Raw genomic sequence first — 26,407 nt, 5'->3', positions numbered from 1 at the left:
AGGTAATTTCTGAGGTAAGGACATGTTCAGCACAGCTTTGTGGGCCGAAGGGCCTGTATTGTGCTGCAGGTTTTCTATGTTTCTATGTGTTTTTATTCTTGTATTTCTTTATCTTTTTTTGTGCTGCATCAGATCCGAAGTAACCATTATTCCATTGTCCTTTACACTTGTGTACTGAAAATGACATCGAACATTCTTGACTCTTGCATTTTGAATTCCAGTCAAATCAACCCACAGATTGACTAACCATTTAATTCCTTAAACATTAATTTTCTCCATTATTGTTGCCATGTGGCTGCAGTGCACACCATCTGCAAAATTCATGGAGGAGATTTCTAAAACTTCTGTGAGAGTACATGGAAAACTTCTATTTCCTCCAAGGGTAAGGCAGAAAATGCATGGTGGATTTGTCATGAGGAAAATTTAAGCACAGTGAGCCTGTACTTGGTTGAATTTAGAAGAATGAAAGCAGATCCCATTGAAACATACAAAATTCTTAAGAGGTTTAACAGAACAGATGCAGTGTTGATGATTTCCATGAATGTATCTCTACCAGGGCTGCATATCTAAACTAAGAATATTATAAAAATAAGAATAATTATAACCCAGAATATAATGATTTTTTAGAATTTGCTTCCTGAGAGCAAAGTTGAGATTTGGCTGCTACATCTTTTTAAGACAGATATCAATAGATTGTTAGATATTAAGGAAATCAATGGATATAGACATAGACTATATCAAGAGATATTCATGCAGGAAAGTGATACTGAGGTAAAATGTCTTATTGAGTGACAGAACAGAAATGATGGATTGAATAGACCATTCCTCCTTCCATATCTTAGGTTGTGTTTTGGATAGATTCTAGTTATGCTTTAAGGGAAGTATGAGATCTTGCCTATCAGATGTTGCACAATGGTTGGGTCCTTTGGTCTTCAAGGTGAATTAGCCACAAATTTCTCACTGGAAAGGATTTGCATAAATCCCCAATAACTGCATTCCTTAACATTTTACATGGATTTCAAGCAGGCCTACCAAAGCCATAAACTTTCCCCTTTGAACCCTCGTCTCAAATTCCTCATCTGAGTCACCTGGAGCAGAATTCATGTGTGACCTGAACCTCTGTGGGGCTGGTAACTGTTGGCTCCTGATCTGGTAATGATAATGATATGGATATTATTACACATCCTGGTCTGGATCTTGCAAATTTAAATGAATTGCCTATGTTTCCAGTTTGTTCTTATAGTTCAATATCTCCTCTATTGTTGATCTAACTACAACTAGACATTCTTCCATTTACTATATACAAAATTATTACTTTAAGCTCTCAGCTGGAAGGAATTAGAAACAAACTCAGATAATAAATGCATTAACATTTAATTTGGCTTTCCTAGGGAGAAAGTGGACTGCCAGGGAAAAATGGTGATCCAGGAAAACCTGGTGCAGATGGTAAGCCTGTGAGTACTAAATGGTTTACTCACTTCTTTTTAAAGAAAACTATTGTGCTTTTTTTGCAAATATTATTCTTTGTACAATCAATTTATTACAAGATTAACAAAAATGTATCCAGTCGCTAGTACTCTCATGGTAAAAACTTAGTTCTCTCAACAGGATAAGTTTGTTTCTGGTCAACTTGTCACTTCGTTCTTATGCTGAGAAAGTGGTTAAAAACACAGGATCTTGGGTTTTCAGAGAAATAGAATTCAGAGCAAGAAAATCACAGCGAACATTTATAAAATACTCATTCAGTCATAGCAGTGCTGTTTGTTATGGGTATCAGACTTTATGAAAAATATGCAGGACATTGAGTGGGCACTGAAAAAAATATATGATGAGGGACTTCAGGTACATACGTAAACTGGAGATGAGATAGGTGGGGATGGGGGATTGTTCTTTTAAGAAAAAATATTTAGTGGCAATCTCATAGAGGTATTACATGTGAAGTACCTACTCAAAGTAGACAAATAGACATCATGCTTTTTCCTGAAAAGTAAAGAGGCAAAAGGCATAAAGGTGATACGATTAGTAAAATAATTTTTTTTACACAAATGGTTAGAATCTGAATGCACCACCCAAAGGTGGTCAGATTTGATTGTGAATTCAGAAGGTAACTGGATAAATATTTGAGAGTTTGTAGGACTATGTAGAAGGAAGAGGGAATAGGAAAAGAGGAATTGGGCTTGCCTAAGCTCATTCTCATTTGACAGGCCATATGGCTTTCTTCCATATTGTAACTTCCTCAGATTTTTTCTGTAATTTTCTGCCATTATTTTGTTCATTTGTGCTGAAAGATAGAATATTTTTTCAATGATTGTTATACAGTCATGGGGCTACGATGATTAAGTAGTATAGCTGGCAAAGAATTCTGGTGTGAGCTTACAACATTGCAAAATGAATAATAGTCAGGTGACACATATGAATCACAAACAGGACAAAATCTGCAGATGCTGGAAATCCAAACAACATACACAAAACGCTGGAGGGACCCAGCAGGCCAGGCAGCATCTATAGAAAAGAGTAAACAGTCAATGTTTCAGGCTGAGACCTTTCATCAGGACTGGAGAAAAAAGATGAGAAGTCAGAGTAAGAAGGTGGGGGGAGGGAAGAAGTATAAAGTGGTATATGATAGGTGAAACCGGGAGAGGGGGAGAGTGAAGAAAAGACCTAGGAAATCGATTGGTGAAAAAGATAAAGTGCTGGAGAAGGGGAATCTGATAGGAGAGGACAGAAAGCCCTGGAAGAAAGGTAAGAGGGAGCAGCACCAGAAGGAGCTGATGGGCAGGTAAGGAGATAAGGTGAGCAAGGGAATTGGGAATGGGGAATAGTGAAGGAGAGGGGGGCAATTACCAGAAGCTCGAGAAATCGATGTCCAAGACATCAGGTTGGAGGCTACCCAGAAAGAATGTAAAATGTTGCTCCTCCAACCTGAGTATGGCTTCATCATAGTAGTAGAGGAGGCCATTGACTGACATGTTGGAATAGAAATGGGAAGTAGAATTAAAATGGGAGGCTATATGTAAAGTCAAGGGTATATGTGAAGGAGTGTGGCAAAGAGAACTTAGTGAGTTTCAAGTCAGTAAGGAAATAGGACCTGGTGGATGTGAATGTGAGAACCAGGGCTTGAGTGTGTTGACAGGAGCGCAACAAACAGATGTTCCTGTGTTTTAAAAGGAGCATAGGAACTGTTTCCCCAATGTGTTAAAGGGAGTGCATGAATCTGGAGCTCGTGTGTTAAGGGAATCTGTGGGAACAAGACCCCCTGTTATGAGCCCTGGTGTGGTAAGAACCAAGGGATTGGTGGGTTGACAGAAGCAGGGAACCAGAATCTTGGTGTGTTAAAGAAAGTGCGAGAATCAGCACCCAGTGAGCAGATAACAAACTATAAGGATTTTTTAACTATTGGATAACATATTATTTGAGTTTTACTGTAGTGCTATCCATTCTTGCTAACAGATCTGCAGGTGGCACAGGCTTGTTGGGCCAGAAGGCCTGTTAACATGATGTACCTCTAAATAAAATAAAATAAATAAAAACCGAGAATTCTTATTGCTTTCTTCCATGGTGAATGATTGTTGATTCTTGCATAATACACTATTTTCAATTATCTCTTTATCAGCAGCTGTCATTTTCCCTTTAAAAGTGCTGTGTGCTTAGACTCCTGCTCTACTCACTTCACACTTATAACTACATGGCTAAACACAGCTCCACAGTGGTGCTGCAGGACGAAGGTGGGAGATTGAAAACCTGGCTGAGTGGTGCTACAACAACAACCACTTACTCAATGTCAGTCAAGAACAAGGAGCTGATTTTGACTTCAGTAGGATGAAACTGGAGGTCCATGAGCCAGTCCTCATCGAGGGAACAAAGGTGGAGAGGATCAGCAACCTTAAATTCTTCCGTGTTATTATTTCAATGGACCTCTCTTGGTCCTAGCATGTAAATACAATTGCCAAGAAAGCATGGTAGTGCCTCCACTTCCTCAGAAATTTGCAAAGATTCGGAATGACATCTAAAACTTTGACAAACTTCTAAGATATGTGGTGGAGAGTATATTGACTGACTGCATCACTACCTGGTATGGAAACACCAATACCCTTGAATGGAAAACCTTACAAAAAAAATAGTGGATACAGCCCAGTCCATCATGGGTAAAGCACTCCTCACCATTGAGCACATCTATACAGAACACTATTGCAGGAAAGCAGCATCCATCGTCAGGGACCTCCCAACATCCAGGCCATGCTGTTTTCTCGTTGCTGCCATCAGGAATAAGGTACAGGAGCCTCAGGGCTCAAACCACCAGGTTCAGGAACAGTTACTACCCCACAATCATCAGGCTCTTGAATCAGAAGAAATAACATTACTCAACTTCACTGGCCCCATCATTGAACTGTTCCCACACCTACAGACTCAGTCTTCATTTCATTTTCTGGATATTTATTGCTGATTTATTTATTATAATTATTTTTTTTTCCTCTTTTTGTATTTGTATGGTTTGTTGTCTCTTGCACCAGTTGTCTACCCTATTGGTGCAGTCTTTCATTGATTCTATTATGATTATTCGATTTATTTGAGTATGCCCATAAGCAAATGAATCTCAGGGTTGTATATGGTGACATGTATGTGCTTAGATAATAAATTTTAATTTTGAACTTTAATTTTATCTTCCTCTCTATCTCTCTGTCTCTGTCTATCTATATATATCTATATATATCTATATATATCTATATATATATATATATATATATATATATATAGATATATATATATAATGGATTTCAGTTTAAATTGGGACACATCGGGCCAGTGCATTTTGGCCCAATTAAGCAGTTGCCCCAATTAGCTGAAGTTTCATGAAATTTGTAAAAAAAAAGTGTAAAAAAGACAAACTATGGCATAACTGAGTAATAGATTATTTATTTAAATTAAATAGAGAATAAATTAGAACACTATCAGTACAATACAGTGCTATAAAACGAGTATTTCTTCCTAATAGTTATCAACAGAGAAATTCACCTGGTGTATGCTAGTGTGTTCTTTTGACTGTAAATCAAAATTAGCACAGACATCTAGTGTAGATAATAGACTGCCTTAATACAATGCTTTCAACGAATGCATACTCTAAATCTTTATTTTCATTGTAACATTCAAGATGTTTGTCAATACCTTCAAATTCTTCGTAGGTCCTAACTTGTTGAAGTAGTGAAATTGTTCCATTTTCCCTCCCAGCCATTTCTGGCATCTCTGTGACAAAAACACTGATTCAGCAGCGCAGCAGATACGGCAATTGCGCTCGTGAATCTGCACATCTCAGCTAATTATTATTTCATTGTGATGGTATTTACCACCATTCTTTTCATCATATTGCTTGTTTAGACTTGAGCAAAGTGCAGCAACATTTCACTGCCTGCTTGCATTTAGCCTTGCCTGAGAAATAGGACTGTTGAGTCAACTGACTCTGAAGCCTAGCAGTATTTGTTTTATATTTAGTTATTCCTTTCAGTCGCAGTGTTGGTTTCAGTTTCCATTTGAGAGTTTTAGTTAACAGCCCTGTTTGGCCTAGCATTTATTGTTTTCTTTTCCTTCTAACTGTTTGCATTAAAGTCTGTGAACTTCAACCCACTTCAGTGTCTCTCGCTCCACACTTGGGCCATATCTGAACATAGTGTCACATACCCTGTGATGGGTTAAAGAACCAGCAGAAATGGAAAACGCTTTGGAGTCCAGTATTGCTATTAACTAATGGTATTTATTAGTAACTATGCAATACAGTAATATAAATGCAGATATATCAAACAGGTTAGCAATGATTATATATAAGTAAGTGTGGAAATAGTTGAAAACCAAGCTTCTTCAAGTCTAGGGGTAAATAGATAGTCTTATGATGATGAGTAAAGTTCAGTTCAGTTTGTGGTATTGAGTTGAGTAGTAATGGAGAGAGAGAGAGAGGGAGAGATTTGAGTCTTCAGGTGAGCTGACGCTGTCGATCTTCCCGTTGTCCTCCGAAATCTTTTAGAAGTCACCGACTGTGACCACAACAAAGGGGACCATTCTTCTGTGGTGGAATTATCAACCCAGGAGAGGGTTGGACACATGAATAACTCCCCACCGGTCACACCCTTTTCACACTGCAAGAGCCACTGATCGATCCGCCTGATCAATCCTCCAAAACTCACCTTTTCTATGGGTACAACAAAGCTCATTCAGTGTCTGTAGGTCTAACAGCTGACCTTCTATTTATCTCACCATGCTGAATACCAACTGTCCATCAAGCAGCTCCTCCCTTCTCTCTCTCTAAGAACTTGGAAGCTGCTAGTGTCCTTGCAAAAGTGTAAACATGCTGCCGAAAAACCATAACACCATCTCAAAGCAGTCTTCACCTCTATCTCTCTTTCTTTCTCCCTTTTTAACAAGGTGTCTGTGTTGAACAACTCTCTCTCTCTCTCTCTCTCTTTTCAAAACACAGTTCACAGGGGTAATTCAGGACCCCATCACAATAGTGACACTCTAAGCCTGAATGCTTGAAACCACAGTGTGCAAAACAGTTCTGAATAGTTTTACTGCTTATTTCTCACCAACTATCAGTGACAAAAATCACTGCTTTTTGAACACAAACACACACAACTGACACTATTTAAAAACTATTTGCTCTGAGCACAATGCAGTGTCTAACAGCCACATAAGCGCACGAGTCAGTTCGGCAACAGTCTCCTGCCCCAATTAAGTGGCATTGTGTCCCAAATTAATGAAGTGAATCCCAGCTGTTTTCTCATTTAGCTTTTGTTCTTTGAAAGTTATCCCAAATAAGTGACTGGCCCAATTAACCAGAATCCAATATATTTCTTAATATAATTTATAGATTTTAAAAATTATGAACTGCAACATACTGCTGCCGCTAAGCAACATATTTCATGGCATGTGCCAGTGATATTCAACCTGATTCTGAATCTATATTGCAATTCACAATAAGCAGACTGCACAAAGTTAGCATTCTGCCTTTACAGTAAAACTCAGTTAATCCAGCATTAATAGATTTTTGGGATCACCTGATCTTATTTTATTAATACTCCAGCATACTGTTAAAATGTTGCAAATTAATGACCCAGTTAAGTTTGAGGAGAGTGCAAGAATCACGAAAGTTGATATAGGAAAGTTAGTAGGTGTGGTCTACGTAGACTTTAGCAAGGCCTTTGACGAAGTCCCAGATGGGAGGTTGGTCAAGAAGGTTCACTTGCTTGGCACTCAGGGTGAAGTAGTAAATTAGATCCAACATTGATTTCGTGGGAGAAGCCGAAAAGTTGTAGTGGATGGTTGCTTCTCTGACAGGAGGTACGTGATTAGTGATGTTCCACAGGGATGGTGTTTGTCATTCTAAGATTAGGGGTGTAGTGGGCAGTGAGGATGGTTATCAAAGTTTGCAGCGTGATCTGGACCAGCTGAAAAATGGCATATGAAGTTTAATACAGACAAATGTAAGGTGTTGCACTTTGGGAGGACAAAGCAGGGTAGCACTTGCACAGTGAATGGTAGAACAATGAGGAGACCAGAGGGATCTGCGAGTACAGATCCATTCCTTGAAAGTGTGTCACAGGTAGAAGAGAGTCATAGAGAGAGTTTTTAGCATATTGACCTTCGTAAATAAAAATATTGAGTACAGGAGTTAGGATGTTATTTTGAAGTTGTATTAGACATTGGTGATTTGAAATTTGGAGTATTGTGAACAGTTCCAAATAGGGTAGGACCCTGAAGTGTAGGAAAACGAGGGGAGATTTGATAGAGGTATGCAAAATAGGATAAATGCATGCAGGCTTTTTTTTCCATTGAGGATGGGTGGAATTGCAACTAGAGGTCATAGATTAAGGGTGAAATGTGAAATATTTGACGTAAACCTGAGGGGGAGCTTCTTCACTCAGAGAGTGGTGCATGTGTGAATTGAGCTGCCAGAAGTGGTGGATGCATATTTGATTTCAACATTGAAGCAAAGCTTGGCTAAGTACTGGACTGGAGGGGTGTGGAGGGCTTTGGTCCAAGTGCAGGTCAATCGGACTGGGCAGAATAACAGTTCGGCGTGGAATAGATGGGCCAATGGTCTTGTTTCTGTGCTGTAGTGCTTTATGATCCAGGACTCTAGGTGAGTTTTGAAGAGGGTGGTCAAAACAATGAGTTGAAAAGGTGCACAGGGGCACAGCCCCAGTGAATGGAAAGATAGATCAGGAACAGGAACTGGAAGGGAGCAGGGGACCAGTGTCCTAGTAAGTGAAGGTAAGCATGGGAACCAGGACTCCATCAAATGATCAGTGATTAGGAGAACTAAAGCCTCAGCAAATGTGTGGGAGGCATGGGAACTGGAGCCCAAGCCAGTAGTTGGGAGTGTGAGAACCAGTTAACCAATGAATCAGATGGGGTGTGGAACCTGGTTAAATGGAGTGTGGATATATGGGCTAGTTCAGTGGGAAATGTGGATAACATAATCTGCTGAGCTATTGGCATTTCAGAATTGTTGATAAACAAATTTTATCAGAGTTTTAATGTAATCAGAGATTTTCCATCTTGAAGGCTACCTAGCAACCATCTACATAAATCCTATTCTTTATATATTAAAATGCAAGGATTATGCCATTTATCAGCAATTGAAAATTCATATTTTGGAAGTATCAAGAATGACAAGCAGAAGTATTGACAATAGGTATATTGTGACCTTCTTTCCAGAAATAGAGAATAATTATTATAGTTACTGCCTTAGCAGAGATCAGAGTTCAAGAATTTCCATTTTTAAGGGTGAGATTATTATCTAATCTTTGTTTGATTACAATCATTCATGTTACTATATGGCATTCTTTGAAATTCATTGGCTGCTAACTTACGTTTTTCACAAATGTAGTTAATGTCTGAAGAAATTTCAGAATGAGTTAAGAGGAGAAAACAAATTTGTTTTCAGCTGCATACTTACCAGTTTGGCTTTACACATTAGTCTGATGAATGAGTAACTTTTCTTAGGAGAGTAAAATTATTTTAATGCCTCATATGGGAAAAAAAACCCTTGTAGGAAAATACAGTATTACTGCTCTAGAAAATAGACTTTTCATTATCTTGACAAATTCTCATTATTTAATTGTATGTTCCAGTGTTGTATACATTGTGCTAACTTGGAGTTTTACTCACAAATTGATCAGCCAGTAATTTAAAAAAACATTTTATTTTAATATACTTCCCCTTTAGGGGCTTTATATTTTAGGTTCTAGTATCATAACAGTAGAATTCAGATTAAATATTTCTAGCTATATGCAGTTTTAATTTTGTAATTAATTATTAAGTAGGTAAGAGGGAGGCAAACAATGAAATTTTACAGAAACAAAATTTTGCTTGGTATACTAATTACAGTTATTGAGCAGAATAACAAATCCAACCATGGGCTACTTCATTTTGTGAGGAATTGCCAATAAAAATTCTCATTGTCAGAGAATCAGAATCAGAATTATTATCACTTGACACCTGCCATGAAGTTTATTATTTTGTGGCAGCAGTACAGTGCAAGACGTAAAATCACTGTAAGTTATAAAAATAATAGTGCAAAACGGGAATAGTGAATGGGCTCATGGACCAGTCAGAAATCTGATGGGAGACGAAAGGAGTTGTCCCTAAAGTATTGAGTGTGGGCTTTCAGGCTCCTGTACCTTCTCACCAGTGATAGGAATTATGCAATATTCATTGAACATCTGCATTTTTAATGTTGTGTTTGAAGGTAACTCGTGATGATTGTGTTATGGACACTACCCTGAGCAATACTTCGGTATGTCAATTCCATTAAACCATCTTGGATCTGTATCTTTCAAATTTATCTTTCTAGGTTTTCAATACCTTGCGTTCCCCCCTCAATTTTAGGGAAGGTTTTCAGATTTCATTTGCACTTTTGATAATTATGTATTTCCCGACATTACTTCTTTCATTTCAAGGTACTTACAGCTTAATCTGGGTTTCTACATAAGAATAGTTTTATGCAGTTTGAAAGTTAAACTTTACCAGAGAGACCAACATGGTTGGCTAATTTAGTTCACTATCAAGTAACCTGGCTGTATGTCTACAAATGTGTTATGCCATTGTTCAAGAATTTCTACAATAATATAGCAGAAGGAAGCAGCCAGAAAAAGAAAAATGATACGATAAAGGGAAGGAAATAACATCTATTACTTCAGGAATTTAGACCCATAGGTTTTCCTGACAAAATTGATACACAGGAAGTGTAAACTATTGATCATTTGTTACAGGAGATCTTCCAACAAGTCTTCTGCAATTAGTTGCTTACTTTTTAACATTACTTCTTATGACAAGAAAGAGGTCACTAGGCCTAAGGTGTCCAAGATGGCTCCAGCATAGTAATCAGTGTCAATCCCTTTCTCCTTCTAGCCTTGAAATTTATTCTTTCATATGTCCATCAATTTCCCTTTGATTATTTTTGCCACCTAACTATACTGAAGAGTTTTTTTTACTGTAGCCAGTTAATGTACCAGTATCACTTTGGGTTGATGAAAGAAATAGAAGTACTTGGAGGTGATCTTTGCAGTGATGGGAAGAATATGAAAACTCCACAGAGACACCATCCATGGTCAGGATCAAGGCCAGATCCTAGGAACTGTAGTTCAGCAGTGTGAAATGCTGTGATGTTGTACTGCCCCTCCCTTTATGAAGGGAGATCTCATTGGCAGTAAGCAAACAAGATAAATATAGGAAGCAGAGATTGATGATGAGAATGATGAAAAAAGAATTATTAGTTCATATCTTATAATGAAGGAAGATAAAATCCACCTCAGAGGTAATGTAAAAAATAAGCAACATCTCTGCCACAACTGTTGAGCTCACTCTTTGTGCCATTTGCTTTTAGCCCCCACCATAGGTCATCTATTGTAAATTTAAGGATGGGGATGGATCTTGATCATGGACAAGGATAGATCTGGTCCTAGGGTTGAGGTTCTTAACTGGAAGAAAGCCAAATTTGAAGAAATGAGAAAGGATCTAAAAAGCGTGGATTGGGACAGGTTGTTCTCTGGCATGGATGTGATCGGTAGGTGGGAAGCCTTCAAAGCAGAAATTTTGAGAGTGCAGAATTTGTATGTTCCTGTCAGGATTAAAGGCAAGGTGAATAGGAATAAGGAACCTTGGTTCTCAAGGGATATTGCAACTCTGATAAAGAAGAAGAGGGAGTTGTATACATGTATAGGAAGCAGGGAGTAAATAAGGTGCTTGAGGAGTATAAGAAGTGCAAGAAAATACTTAAGAAAGAAATCAGGAGGGCTAAAAGAAGACATGAGGTTGCCTTGGCAGTCAAAGTGAAGGATAATCCAAAGAGCTTTTACAGGTATATTAAGAGCAAAAGGATTGTAAGGGATAAAATTGGTCCTCTTGAAGATCAGAGTGGTCGGCTATGTGCGGAACCAAAGGAAATGGGGGAGATCTTAAATAGGTTTTTTGTGTCTGTGTTTACTAAGGAAACTGGCATGAAATCTATGGAATTAAGGGAAACAAGTAGTGAGATCATGGAAACTGTGCAGATCGAAAAGGAGGAGGTCCTTGCTGTCTTGAGGGAAATTAAAGTGGATAAATCCCTGGGACCTGACAGGGTGTTCCCTCGGACCTTGAAGGAGACTAGTGTTGAAATTGCAGGGGCCCTGGCTGAAATATTTAAAATGTCGCTGTCTGCAGGTGAGGTGCCGGAGGATTGGAGAGTGGCTCATGTTGTTCCGTTGTTTAAAAAAGGATCGAAAAGTAATCCGGGAAATTATAGGCCAGTAAGTTTAATGTCTGTAGTAGGTAAGTTATTGGAGGGAGTACTGAGAGACAGAATCTACAAGCATTTGGATAGACTGGGACTTATTAGGGAGAGTCAACATGGCTTTGTGTGTGGTAGGTCATGTTTGACCAATCTATTGGAGTTTTTCGAGGAGGTTACCAGGAAAGTGGATGAAGGGAAGGCAGTGGATATTGTCTACATGGACTTTAGTAAGGCCTTTGACAAGGTCCCGCATGGGAGGTTAGTTAGGAAAATTCAGTCGCTGGATATACATGGAGAGGTGGTAAATTGGATTAGACATTGGCTCAATGGAAGAAGCCAGAGAGTGGTGGTAGAGAATTGCTTCTCTGAGTGGAGGCCTGTGACTAGTGGTGTGCCACAGGGATCAGTGCTGGGTCCATTGTTATTTTTCATCTATATCAATGATCTGGATGATAATGTGGTAAATTGGATCAGTAAGTTTGCTGATGATACAAAGATTGGAGGTGTAGTAGACAGTGAGGAAGGTTTTTCAGCGCCTGCAGAGGGACTTGGTCCAGCTGGAAAAATGGGCTAAAAAATGGCAGATAGAGTTTAATACTGACAAGTGTGAGGTATTGCACGTTGGAAGGACAAACCAACGTAGAACATACAGGGTTAATGGTAAGGCACTGAGGAGTGCAGTGGAACAGAGGGATCTGGGAATACAGATACAAAATTCCCTAAAAGTGGTGTCACAGGTAAATAGGGTCATAAAGAGAGCTTTTGGTACATTGGCCTTTATTAATCAAAATATTGAGTATAAGAGCTGGAATGTTATGGTGAGGTTGTATAAGGCATTGGTGAGGCCGAATCTGGAGTATTGTGTTCAGTTTTGGTCACCAAATTACAGGAAGGATATAAATAAGGTTGAAAGAGTGCAGAGAAGGTTTACAAGGATGTTGCCGGGACTTGAAAAACTCAGTTACAGAGAAAGGTTGAATAGGTTGGGACTTTATTCCCTGGAGCGTAGAAGAATGAGGGGAGATTTGATAGAGGTACATAAAATTATGATGGGTATAGATAGAGTGAATGCAAGCAGGCTTTTTCCACTGAGGCAAGGGGAGAAAAAAACCAGAGGACATGGGTTTAGGGTGAGGGGGGAAAAGTCTAAAGGGAACATTAGGGGGGGCTTCTTCACACAGAGAGTGGTGGGAGTATGGAATGAGCTGCCAGACAAGGTGGTAAATGCGGGTTCTTGTTTAACATTTAAGAATAAATTGGACAGATACATGGATGGGAGGTGTATGGAGGGATATGGTCCGTGTGCAGGTCAGTGGGACTAGGCAGAAAATGGTTCGGCACAGCCAAGAAGGGCCAAAAGGCCTGTTTCTGTGCTGTAGTTTCTATGGTTTCTATGGTTAAGTTGTAGGGGACTGTAATTACACAAGGTACAGTGTCAGATAGTTTACCAAGAGGAGTTCTGAAGACCATACTGGAAGAATATTTTAAATTGTATTTAAGGCACTTTTAGTGCATCTTCAGTGTGCCATTGGGTTGCTCAGTGATATGTCTGGTTATCAATAGTTTTGGATGCACTTCTACAAGACTTCATTAGTTTAGTTTCTTCCTGATGTAATCAGTCATGTTTTATGTGAATTTTCTGCATTGGAAATGTGACAGGATCAATCAGATAGGGTGACGTAAATCAGGACAAAACTGACATGTCAGTTGCCTGGAAATTTTGTAAGTCCAATGCAGTAATATCTTCTTGTTGTCTTAAACCAGCTGAAATGAGTGAGAGCCCTTTCCATTGATGAACATTCAACTGTCTTTAGGTTACACCTTAGACTTGTGTAACTGTGATAAAGTTGGCTAGGCTGCAATCTCAAGAACCTGATTAATATTATTACGAGTAAAGCTGATGTAACCTGACAGACTAGATTATCTTTAGTGATACTCTGTAATGATTTCTCAATGGTAGAAGACTTCCACCAACAATTGAATAGGTGCTGATTCACTTCTATCTCATCTAAGAGCCTCATGGACAAAGCTCTCCCCACCATTGAGCACATCTACATGGCATTACAGGAAAGATACTGGCATGGATAGAGGAATGGCTGACACGCAGGAGGCAGCGATTGGGAATAAAAGGGGCCTTTTCTGGTTGACTGCCAGTGAATAGTGGTGTTGCTCAGAGGTCAGTATTGGGACCACTACTTTCCACGTTGTTTGTCAGTGATTTAGATAATGGAATTGATGGCTTTGTAGCAAAGTTTGTGGATAATACAAAGATAGGTGAAGGGGTAGATAGTATTGAGGAAGCAATGTGATTGCAGCAGGACTTAGACAAATTGGAAGAATGGGCAAAAAGATGGCAGGTGGAATACAGTGTTGGGAAATGTATGATAATGCATTTTGGTAAAAGGAACAATAGTACAGGCTATTATCTAAATGGGGAGAAAATTCAAACATCAGAGGTGCAGAGGGACTTGGGAGTCCTCTTGCAAGACTCCCAGAAGGTTAATTTACAGGTTGAATTTGTGGTAAAGAAGGCAAATGCAATGTCAGAATTTATTTCAAGGTGAGTAGAATATACAAGCAAGGAGATGATGCTGAGGCTTTATAAGACACTGGGCCGCACTTGGAGTCTTGTCAACAGTTTTGGGCCCCATGTCTCAGAAAGGATGTGTTGTCATTGGAGTGAGTCAAGAGGAGGTTCATGAGGATAATTCCAGGAATAAATGGGTTAACATATGAGGAGCATTTAGCAGTGTTGAGCCTATACTCACTGGAATTTAGGAGAATGTAGGGGGTGGGGGGGGGTGGAATCTTTTTGAAACCTACAGAATGTTGAAAGAACTAGATAGGGTGGATGTGGAGAGGATGTTTCCTATGGTGCGAGTATCCAGAACTAGGGGATACAGCCTCAAAATTGAGGGGCAACCTTTTAAAACAGAAGTAAGGAGTTTTTTTAGCTAGAGAGTGGTGAATCTGTGGAATGCTCTGCTACAGCCTGCGGTAGAGTCCAAGTCCGTGGGTATATTTGAAGCAGAAGTTGATAGTTTCCTGTTCGGTCAAGACATCAAAGGATATGGCAAGAAGGTAGGTGTATGGGGTTGAGTGGAATCCGGGATCAGCCATGATGGAACAGTGGAGCAGACTTAATGGGCTGAATGGCTTAATTCTGCTCCTAATCTAATGATCTTATGGTGCACTATTGTAGAAAAGAAGCATCCACCATCTTAGTCATGTTCTCTTCTCACTGCTGCCATCAGGAAGAAGATACAGGAACCTCAGGAGCCACGTCACCAGGTTCAGGAACAATTATTACCCCTCAACCATCAGACTCTTGAACCAGTAGGGATAACTTCACTCAACTTCATTCTCCCCATCACTGAAATGTTCCCACAACTTATGAACTCAATTTCGAGGACTCCTCATCTCATGTTCTCAATATTTATTGCTTATTTGTTCCTATTATTTCCATTTTTTTTCTTTTGTATTTGCACAGGTTGTTGTTCTTTGCATTTTGGTTGTTTGTCCATCCTGTTGCAGGTCCTTCATTGATTCTATTATGGTTCTTGGATTTTCTGAGTATGCCCACAAGAAAACAACTCTCAGGGTTGTACATGGTGACATATAGGTACATATACCTTGATAATAAATTTACTTTGAACTTTGAACATTATTAAGTGAGGCCCTTGTCAACTGCAGGACATTTTCATTTGAGGTAGAGGAGGAGAACACTTCCATTGAATATAATGAACATCAGCAATCTTCTTGAAATGTGTACCTCAGCTGCTTATATTCTTAATCTTAAACACAAAATATTCTGCAGATGCTGGGGTCAAAGCAACACTCACAACATGCTGGAGAAACTCAGCAGGTCGGGCAGCATCCGTGGAAACGATCAGTCAACATTTCGGGCTGGAACCCTTCATCAGGACTGAAGAGGGAGGGGGAGCGGTGAGAGAAAGTCTCACTGAACTCTCGTCGAAGGGAAGATTTAAGCTTCTTCAGGGTAGGCATACCTCGAAGAGATTTCGCAGCAGAGTAGCGAATTGTAAACACAAAAACCTCTGCAGATGCTGGGGTCAAAGCAACACTCACAACACGCTGGAGGAGCTCAGCAGGTCAGGCAGCATCCATGGAAACGATCAGTCAACGTTTCAGGCTGGAACCCTTCGTCAGGACTGAAGAGGGAGGGGGAGCAGTGAGAGAGAGTCTCACTTGATCAACAGAGAAATTTTAGAATTTGTTTAATTTTCTCTGTGTTTCTGAAGATCCACCTTCCTTGGTAGACAGTAAAAACAGAAATCTATAAGAACAGATTTTAGGTCAAAATGTAGAAGTTGCGTCACTTTCTTAAGCTTTCCCAAGTAAGGTGATCATTAAATTGCTTGTCATGTTGACTTTTATGTTCATTTCAGTGACAATCTCCAGTTTCTTTCCACATCACTTGAAGGTATTTTCTTTCATGAATCAAGATATGTTATGCCTCTATATGGGCTCTTTTTTTTAAGGTGAGGCATGGCTTATTTCCATTCAGCATTCTTTCTTCCTTGCATTACATAGCCAACTACAGAATCCATCGAAGTCATGTTTACATTGTCTATTTAAATAGAGGAGCTGAAGTTGAAACATGCAGATTACAACCATAAGACATAGGAGAAGAATTAGGCCATTCAGCTCATTGAGTCTGCTCCACCATTCCATCATGGTGATCCTGGATCCCACTCAACCTCATACACCTGCCTTCTCAACATATCAGAAAACTATCAACTATCAACTTCTGCCTTAAATATACCCATGGACTTGGCCTCCACCACAGTCTGTGGCAGAGCATTCCAATTATGTTTTGTGCTATATAATCATAGCACAAAATATAATTGGTCAGACAATCTGGAAATAATATTTTAATCCAAAGATTGAATATGGAAGCCTTTAATTAACATTGCACTACCTTGAACATTGGAAGATTAAAATTAATTTCTATGTGTTAACATAGTAGGCGCTAATTAAAGAGGGTAATGGAGGAGAGAGTCTCTGCAAATAATGCAAAAACACTATTAACACAAAACACATTAAAAGGTTTCAAAGGTGTTGTCCAGTACCATCTTTACTTAGTCATGTTTGCTTGTTTAATTGTTCAACATGTCCTTTAAGTAAAAACAAGAAAAAAATCTGCAAATGCTGGAAATCCAAGGAACACACGCAAAATGCTGGAGAAATTCAGCAGGCCAGACAACATCTACTGAAAAGAGTACAGTTGACGTTTTGGGGTGAGACCCTTCAGCAGGATTGGAGAAAAAAAGATGAGGAGTCAGTGTTAGAAGATGGGGGGAGGGGAGGAAGAAACACAAGGTGACAGGTGAAACCAGGAGGAGGAGGGATGAAGTAAAGAGCTGGGAAGTTGATTGGTGAAAGATACAGGCTTGAGAAAGGGGAATCTGATAGGAGAGGACAGAAGGCCATGGAAGAAAGAAAAGAGGGAGGAGCACAAGAGGGAGGTGCTGGGCAGGTAAGGAGATAAGGTGAGAGAGGCAAAGGGAGATGGAAAGTAGTGAAGCGGCCACACCGAGAGCACCAAATGTCCTCACCACCAGCCTCCGCGTCCAGCACTTAGTTCTCTGTAACTTTTGCCATCTCCAGCGGGATTCCACCACCAAGCACAACTTTCCATTCACCCTCTCCCCCCCCCACTTCCTGCTTTCTGCAGGGATCGCTCCCTACGTGACTTCCTTGTCCATACATCCCTCCCCACTGATCTCCCTCTTGGCACTTTTCCTTGCAAGTGGAACAAGTGCTACATCTGCCCCTGCACCTCCTCCCTCACTACTATTCAGGGCCCCAAACAGACCTTCTAGGTAAGGTGACGCTTCACCAGTGAGTCTGCTGGGGACATCTATTGTATCAAGTGCTCCTGGTGTGGCCTCTTGTATATTGATGAGACCCGATGTAGATTGGAAGACCACCTTGCCAAGCACCTATGCTCCATCTTCCAGAAAAAGCGGGATCTCCCAGTGGCCACCCATTTTATTTCGACTTTCCATTCCTATAATGGCATGTCCATCCATAACGTCCTCTACTGTCATGATGAGACTATACTCAGGTTGGAGGAGCAACAACTTATATTCCAAATGGGTAGCCTCCAACCCAATGGCATGAACATCAATTTCTCAAACTTCTGGTAATGCCTCCCTTCTCTATTTCTCATATCCTTTTCCTTCTCTCATCTTATCTCCTTGCCGGCCCATCACCTCCCTCTGGTGCTCCTCTCCCCTTTTCTTTCTTCCATGGCCTTCTGTCTTCTCCTGTTAGATTCCCCCTTCTCCAGCCCTCTATCTCTTTCACCAATCACCTTCCCAGCTCTTTACTTCACCCGTCCCCCCCTCCCAGTTTCACCTATCACCTTGTGTTTCTTCCTCCCCTTTCTCCACTTTCTAAACCTGACTCCTCATCTTTTTTTCTCCAGTACTGCTGAAGGGTCTCAGCCCAAAACGTCAAGTGTACTCTTTTCCATACATGCTGCCTGGCTTGTTGAGTTCCTCCAGCATTTTGTGTGTGTTGTTTAACCTTTAAGTAATGTTGGCTTGTGTCATCTATGGAAGTAGTATCTTGCACCTTGATAAAAATGTTGCCCCAGTACAAACTTGGCTGGTGTAATGCCCTGGGAAAGGTTTCACTGTTAATGTAATGGGTTTTCTGTAGCTGCAGTGTTTGAGTTATGACTAGAGATAACGGGGGCTTTGGAATGTGCACTGTCCAATGAGGGGAGTGTTTTTCTTTCTTGTGTGCCCGAGAGCGAGGGATTTGCGGGTTTTTTGTTTGGCGGAAGATGGCGAGAGAAGATGCTGAAATGGAGAGGTCTTAGGCTCCAGGACGGAGTGGACTTGGAGTGGGGCCGGGAGTTGACGACACTCGGAGGGAATCGATGGAGAATTAACAGACGGAAGAAACCGTGAGCTCCAATATGCACATTAGACTGTTTGATTAAAATGGGCCCATTTTCTGTTTATTTTCTTTACTAATCCTATAGTCAAATTAAGAATTATAAAGCTCAGTCGTTTAATTGCATATGGTGTACTGTGTGATATTTCGTGGTACTGATTTGTAACAGGGTAACACATCACACAGTATCCCCACAAATGAGATTTCACAAGTTTGGCAGGGCCAGAGACTATCTTCCCCTAGACTGACGCCGCTGGCCAAACCTGAAGGTTACACTGGATTGACGGGAAATCAAATCAAATCAAATCAAATCAAGTTTAATTAAAGTAAATACAGAATCCAGCCTTCCTTTTCTTCTTTTCTTTTGTTTCAACAACACTCTTGTTTGTTCCATTTACATGCTATGCAATGTTATTGTCATATGTAGTTGAAGGCATTCAATATCCATTTACTGCATTGAATTTTCACCTCCATTGTATTGCTGCACAATTTCTGCTAGAATTTTTGCAAAAATGTATACCTCTATCTTGTAATCAATGCTTAATGCTTGCGATTTCTCCATCAATCGTGGAGAGGTACAGCAAGGAAACAGGTGCTTCAGCCAGCAAGTCCTCACCAGCTATCATTCAGTTACACTAAGCCTATGTTAATCTCCTTTTGTTTATTCTCAAAATTTCTACCACTCACCTACTGTTTAGAGGCAACTTACAGTGGCCAATTTATCTACCAATTCACTCACCTTTAAGATTTCTGATAAGATAGCAGTGTGTTTGATTGCAGCAGCTTCTATGGGGTCAACAAAAGGTGCCATTGTCCTTTTAAACCTATTTTTCATGATTGCAAGATCCTGCTAGACATTAAGAACTTAACGTACTACAGGTCTACCCCATCTGCGAGTTGCTTATTGACGGTGAAAATGAAGAAGCTGTGTACCACACTGCTGCCTGTGCCAAAGGAGGCCTGCAGTCTAATAGCAAGTGACTGTCTTGATTACTTTTCTTGTGATTGCAAGACCCTTTGGACATTGGTAATGTGGAATGCCATAAGTCTGATTCACTGATTTATAGGCAGAGAACAGGGGTGGATGGCAGGGAAGTTGTGTGGTCTCAGTCATAGCTAGGACTAGACCTCAAGCTGAGGTATCACCTGTTTACAGCCACCAGGACTGAGGCATCAGATCCAGTGTACTCCATCAGGAGTAGTGTGGTACAGTGTCCAGGCTGGAGTTGGTGTCCCCCTCCCCCACAGTATTCACTTGGCAGATGACAACCTGTATTGTGGTCAACTGCAGATTTCTGTGGTATTCATGGCTCAGGTCTGGACTTCCTTTTTTGCTTAGCTATATATTACTGATATCTTTATGCGCTTGCTATCTTGTACGTTCTATGTGTGCTTTATGTTGTGTGAATGTTGGTACTATGTTTAACACCTTGGCCCTGGAGTAATGCTATCTTGTTCGGCTGCATTCATGGGGGTTCATGTATGGTTGAATGACATTGTAACTTGAATTAAAATGAGCTTGAGTGGAGGAAACCCAAACAGTCACAGGGAGAATGTAAAAACTCCACGCAACCATCACCCGAAGTCAGGATTGAGTTTGAGATTTTGGCATTGTGAGACAGTGGCTCTGCTAGCTGTGCCACTGTACTACCCTCCTGATTTGATCAGTCATCTGGTTGCATTGTACTCCGTTAACTGGCTGCCTCATATCCAGAACACTCCCAAAATAATTTTATCACCTCACCTTAAAGTGCTTTTTAATTAGTTCATTTCAATGATCCATAGATTAGATTACAGAAATTTCATTTTGTGATTAAAATCCAACAGAAATGTTGCCATTATGTTTTGAGGTGTATTTTTATCAATGAATACTATGAATTCCTCGCAGAACAAAGTTCCCTCTATTTTGTTTATAGCTGTGCAGACCAACCATTGCTCTAAACAGGAAATTTTTACACAGCCTGAAAACTGTGTGGCACTTTAGATGTTTTATTTGTAATATGCATATATGAATATTTAGAATGAAAACTGAAACATCACATACTTTTGATTTTGTTTATTAATTGAAGGTATTATGAAATACAGAACAACAAAGAAAATCATAAATTTTTTGTTGTCGGTCTTTATTCCAGCTATGCTGAAGCAAATATATGCACGGGAGCATTTCAGTTACTATGAGGCCATGCAGCTTAGAGGGAATAGTGTCTCAGAAACTATTAACCTCTGACTTTTCTCCACATAGCTTCAGCCTTTGAATGCAAATTTCATTAAATGCCTTGTCACGCTTAAACCCAATGAGCCATTGAGGCGAAAAACTAAAATATCCCTAGGCACTAGAGTAGCTTCACCTATTGAAGCTGATTGAATCATTCCAAGATTTCTTTGTCCAGATTTTCAAGTTCTTCACTGATTTTACTTCAGACATACCACATGAAGCATGTAAGAAATCAGTGCCTTGTCTTCTATAGATTTCATATTCTGTCGAGGTTCTTATCCAGATTCAACACCATCATCCCTACAGTTCTGATCAAAAAACTACAGAAGTTTGGCCTCTACCTCCCTCTGTAACTGGATCCTTGACTTCCTAACCAGAAGACCACAATCTGTGTGGATTGGAAATAACATCTCCACTTCACTGACAATCAACACTGGTGCACCACAGGGATCTGTGCTTACCCCACTGCTCTACTCTCTCTACACTGATGACTGGCTTGGTGAGGCATAGCTCAAATGCCATCTAAGGGCTTTCTGATGATAGTCATTGTTGGCAGAATTTCAGATGGTGACAAGAGGGCATACAGAAGTGAGATATACCAGCTAGTTGAGAGGTCTCATAGCAACAACTTTGCATTCAACGTTAGTAAGACCATAAAGCTGATTGTGGATTTCAGAAAGGGTAAGATGAGGAAACACAAACCAAGTTTCAAGTTCCTGGGAGTCAATATCTCTGAGGACCTAACCTGGTCACAACATATTGATGCAGCTGTAAAGCAAGCAAGACAGTGGCTATATTTCATTCAGAGTTTGAGGAGATTTGGTTTGTCATCTAAAACACTCAAAAACTATTTCAGATGACCCATGGAAAGCATTCTGACTGGCTACACCACCGTCTGGTATGGAGAGGTTACTGCATAGGTTTGAAGTAAGTTGCAGAAAGTTGTAAAATTAGTCAGCTCCATCATGGGTACTACTCTCCATAGATTCCAAGACATCTTCAAAGAACAGTGCTTCAGGAAGACCCCCGCCACCCAGGAAGTGCCCACTTCTCTTTGTTACCATCAAGGAGGAGGTACAGGAACCTGGAGGCACACACTCAGCGATTGAGGAATAGCTTCATCTCCTCTGTGATCCAATTTCAATAGGTTCAATTTGATGTCAGAGAAATGTATACAATATACTTCCTGAATTCTTTTTCTTCACAAACATCCACGAAAACAGAGGAGTGCCCCAAAGAATGAATGACAGTTAAATGTTAGAACCCTAAAGACCCCCCCCCACTCCCCCCTCCAACACATAAGCAGCTGCAAAGTGACAACAATCCCCCTCCCTCCCCCACCAGCAAAAAAGCATCGGCACCCCCCCCCACCAAGCACTCAAGCATGCAGCAAAGCATCAATAAAGACACAGGCTTGCAGTACCCCAAAGACTACTTGTTAACCCGGTTATTCAACATACCACAGGCTCTCTCCCTCCCTAATAAGGGAAAAAGAGATGTCCCCATTTCACAGCGAAAGGGAAGACATAACAAAACAACTTGCCGATTTATGGTGTTAAAAGTCTGTTGCATTGCTTTTGCCAGGTTCTGTCCCCAAAGATCTCGGGTCTCTGGGCACACAGCCAGCAGCCAGCTTGCTGCTTTCGATCTTTTGTGTACTGCCATGACACACCATTTCTCTGCAGCAGCACCGACCTCAAATCCAGCCGCCCCCAGAGCCACAAAACTCTGCCACCCTAGTCTTCTAGACCGCATCCTTGGCATATCTAAAAACAGCCAATCGTGAGGCCCTGAGAGTGGGTCCCATTCCTGCAAAGAACCAAAGTTAGCGTGTAACTCCAGGTCAGGGTCTTCAAGAGTACCCTGAAAAGGGAAATTAAAGATATTAAAGATAGAAATGGAGCTTTTTCCAAAGATGCAAGCAACAGAGTCACCATGCACCATCACCCTAAATTCCGCCTTTCTAAATGGACATTGAACCCATGAACACTACCTCAATGCTTTCTTTTTATTTGTTTTTGCACTACTTATTTTAACAATTTAATGTGCCTATATATAATTATTATAATTCAGTTTTTTTTAAGAATTATCATGTATTGCATTGTACTGCTGCTGCAAAGATAACAAATTGCATGACATATGCTGGTGATATTAAACCTGATTCTGATTTTGAATCTAATTCACCAAATCCTAAGTTTTTCTATATATTTCTATGTATAACAGTCTGCAGATATTTTTGCAATATTGCATGCCTTTAGGTACTGAAGTGTAAATACTGTATGCTTCAAAGGTTTCTGGTTTAGTCTCTTTACTATCCTCTGTATACCTTTTTCTAAGTTCTTACTACTCTATTTGTAGTTATTGTTTTCTTACTGTATTCTCCAGAGGTTCTATAGTACTTCTACAAAGATGGGCTTTTAAAGTGCTTTGCAAATTCCAAGCACCGTATTTTCAGCAACCAGTGCAGGCTTCTCCAAAAGAGCCTTTAAAAACTCTCAAGGTTAACCCACAAATTGGTAACTCAAGAACTGACTATATATATAAAAATCCAAATAATATTAAAGTATTGTTTAAAGGAGAACAATATTATGTAGATTTGCTTAGATGGACGTCTTGGTCAGCATGAGTCAGTCGGCCCTATTTCTGCACTGAATTACTCATGACTCTATTTCTAAAGCCTGTGTTTTTAACTGGGCCAATTTTCTTGTTATCATACTGGCAGGGTATCTCATTCTCTGGCAATGTATACAATGCAATCCATGTGGATGGAAAGTCCTAGGCAGCACGCCTGTGATTTCCAGCTATTCATAGGCAGCAGCTGAATTCCCACACAAGTAGCCCTCAGAAAATTATCCCTAGTGTCTACTTTGTCCAAGAATATTCCTTTGTGTTATCAATTTGTTGCAAGTTGGATGAAAATGTTGATGCTAGTTGTGTAATATTGCAGAATGTGGTGCAAGATTTTATTGCAGTTCCTAAAAGAATAATGTAGTCTGTGATTCTGGTGGAAAGTCAAAAGATCAAAACGGGGAACAAGGGTAAAGCTTTTGCAAACACGAGAAAAAGCTTTTACATCTGTTTAGAACTCAGGAAATAATGTTGGTTGTCAAGATTATGCTCTAAGTATGTTAAATGTAGATAAAATTAAATGATTGAAATAGGATTGTCAAACTGAAGATATAAATTACTTCAGTTCTATGGAATTGACGAATGGGAAGCTTTAATCCTGACTGAGGCCAAAACTGTACACAATACTCAAGGTAAGGCCTCAACAGTGCCTTATAAAGACTTAGCATTACATCCCTTCTGTTGTATTCTAGACCTCTTGAAATGACTGCTAACATTACATTCACCTTCCTCACCACCGACTCAACCTGCAAGTAACCTTTATGGTGCTCTGCAGAAGGACTCCCAAGTCCCTTTGCATCTCAGATTTTTGGATTTTCTCCCTGTTTAGAAAATAGTCCGCACATTTATTTCTGCTACCAAAGTGCATTTCCATGCATTTTACAACATTGTATTTCATTTGCCACTTTCTTGCCCATTCTCCTAATCTGTCTAAGTCCTTCTGCATCCTATCTGTTTCCTCAACACTACCCGTCCTTCTACCAATCTCAGTATCATCTGCAAACTTGGCAACAAAGCCATCTATTTCATCATCTAAATCACTTATATACAGCATAGAAAGAAGAGGTCCCAACACCGACCCCTGCAAAACACCACTAGTCACTGGCAGTCAACCAGACAAGGATTTTTTTATTCCCACTCGCTGTCTCCTACCAATCAACCAATGCTTTAACCATGTTGGTAACTTACCTGTAATACCAGTCTCTTAAGTTTGTAAGCAGCCTCATGTGTGGCACCTTGTCAAAGGATTTCTGAAAGTCCATATATACAACATCCTCTACATCCCCTTCATCTATCCTACTTGTAATCTCCTCAATGAATTCCAACAGGTTCATCAGGCAGGATTTTCCCTTAAGGAAACCATGCTGACTTTGTCTTATCTTGTCCTGTGTCACCCTGTACTCCACCACCTCATCAATATGCAGCACTATCATTTGTTTACATGCCATTAGTGGAATGGGATTTATAATTGTTCATGGATATTTGAATGAATTCTGTGGGGAGCCATCAGGTAGACATCTGCTTCATTTCTACATGGGATTTTAGGACCTTGGGTGCTAATAAATGCAAGTATATACAGTAGAGTAGTACAATGTAACCCTGGCAATGGCATGGACATGAGAATCATGCTGCATTGGATAGTAGCATCTTACTTAATTATTTTCTTACAGTTCCTGCCAGTAACCATTAAATTAATAGGCTGGCTATCTGCCAAGCAAAAGTTCTGCAGTAATAACCCACAACCTGATGGCCTGGCAATGTGATTCTTGGCATCCAGGAGATGGGCAGGCTGTAGATCAGGGTTTAATGGTTTTAGGGGCAGACAGTAACCATAATCAGTAGATAGTAGACCAAAAGTATTTTCATTTTGCCTGCAACATACATCAAAGTTGCTGGTGAACTTTTGCCTGTCTTGCATTAAATATGGTAAAATGCACTTAACATCTGGTGCTAGCAGCTCCCAACCCTGTTTATTAGTTACATTCCAAAGCCTTTAAGGATTCAAACAGCAGTTGTTAAATTTAAATTGGACTTAAAATTACATTATAAAGCCTGATACAAACAAATAAAGACACTTGTACAACACAGCAAACAACAGTGTAAAAATAATAGAAAACATATGCTCATTGGTGTGGGATCATCGTTTCCTATTATTAAAGATTCATTTACTCCTTTTGTGGGAAAATTAAAATAGAGGTCACAGTTTCTGAAATTCATGATGTTCTAGACATTTGCTGGGTGTTTTATTCATAAGAGTGAGGTACATTAGGAACTGGTAGAAAAGCATTACGATATTTTTGTAGCGGTTACTTGAAAACAAACCAAAACCACTAAGAGACTAAGCCAGGGTAATCAACACTGCATGACATGCTTCCAAATAACAAAGTTCCAAACTGAAAAAGGTACGTTCAATCCTTTCTTACAAAACCAGCAAAGACTAATGATCATTTATCAAAAAAAACTAGATAACATGGCTCCTACATCCCAGCCCCTTAATTATTATACTATAATAATTACAACTACATATTATCAAATTAGTAGACATGAATTCTTCAAGAACAAGGATCTTAACATTTATACTAATGTCTTCTTTCTTCTTTCTTCTTCCAGACAAGTCATGCAACAGTCATCTAGGCCAGAGGTTACCAGCACTTAGCGCAGTACAGAGTGATCTTTACCACCACTTTTTGTCAAGTCAGTAAGTCAAGTCAAAGTCACAAAGCTTCTAGAGCTGTAGGTCCTCAAAACTCTGCTTCCTGTAGAAGACGGATCTTAGTTATAGGCCGATCCAGACAGCTGGTCTTGGACTAGGTGTGCGCCTTTTCCCCACTCCTCTTCTCTCTGAAAATATTTGAATGACTCTAACCATG

At 39.9% G+C, this 26,407-nt stretch overlaps 1 protein-coding gene across 1 annotated transcript in view; it reads left to right on the top strand.

The window, feature by feature from the left end:
* col21a1 (collagen, type XXI, alpha 1) overlaps positions 1-26,407 on the top strand; it is a 213,423-nt gene that overhangs the window by 81,256 nt on the left and 105,760 nt on the right. The window contains exon 9 of the mRNA XM_063068745.1: positions 1,392-1,446. Within this exon, the coding sequence (XP_062924815.1) occupies positions 1,392-1,446 (55 nt within the window). The remainder of the gene's footprint in view (positions 1-1,391; positions 1,447-26,407) is intronic.

Source organism: Mobula hypostoma, chromosome 2, assembly GCF_963921235.1.
Source record: "Mobula hypostoma chromosome 2, sMobHyp1.1, whole genome shotgun sequence".
Lineage (NCBI taxonomy): Eukaryota > Metazoa > Chordata > Chondrichthyes > Myliobatiformes > Myliobatidae > Mobula > Mobula hypostoma.
The sequence above is the reverse complement of the archived record's forward strand: the minus strand, read 5'-3'. Positions and strand labels throughout refer to the sequence as shown.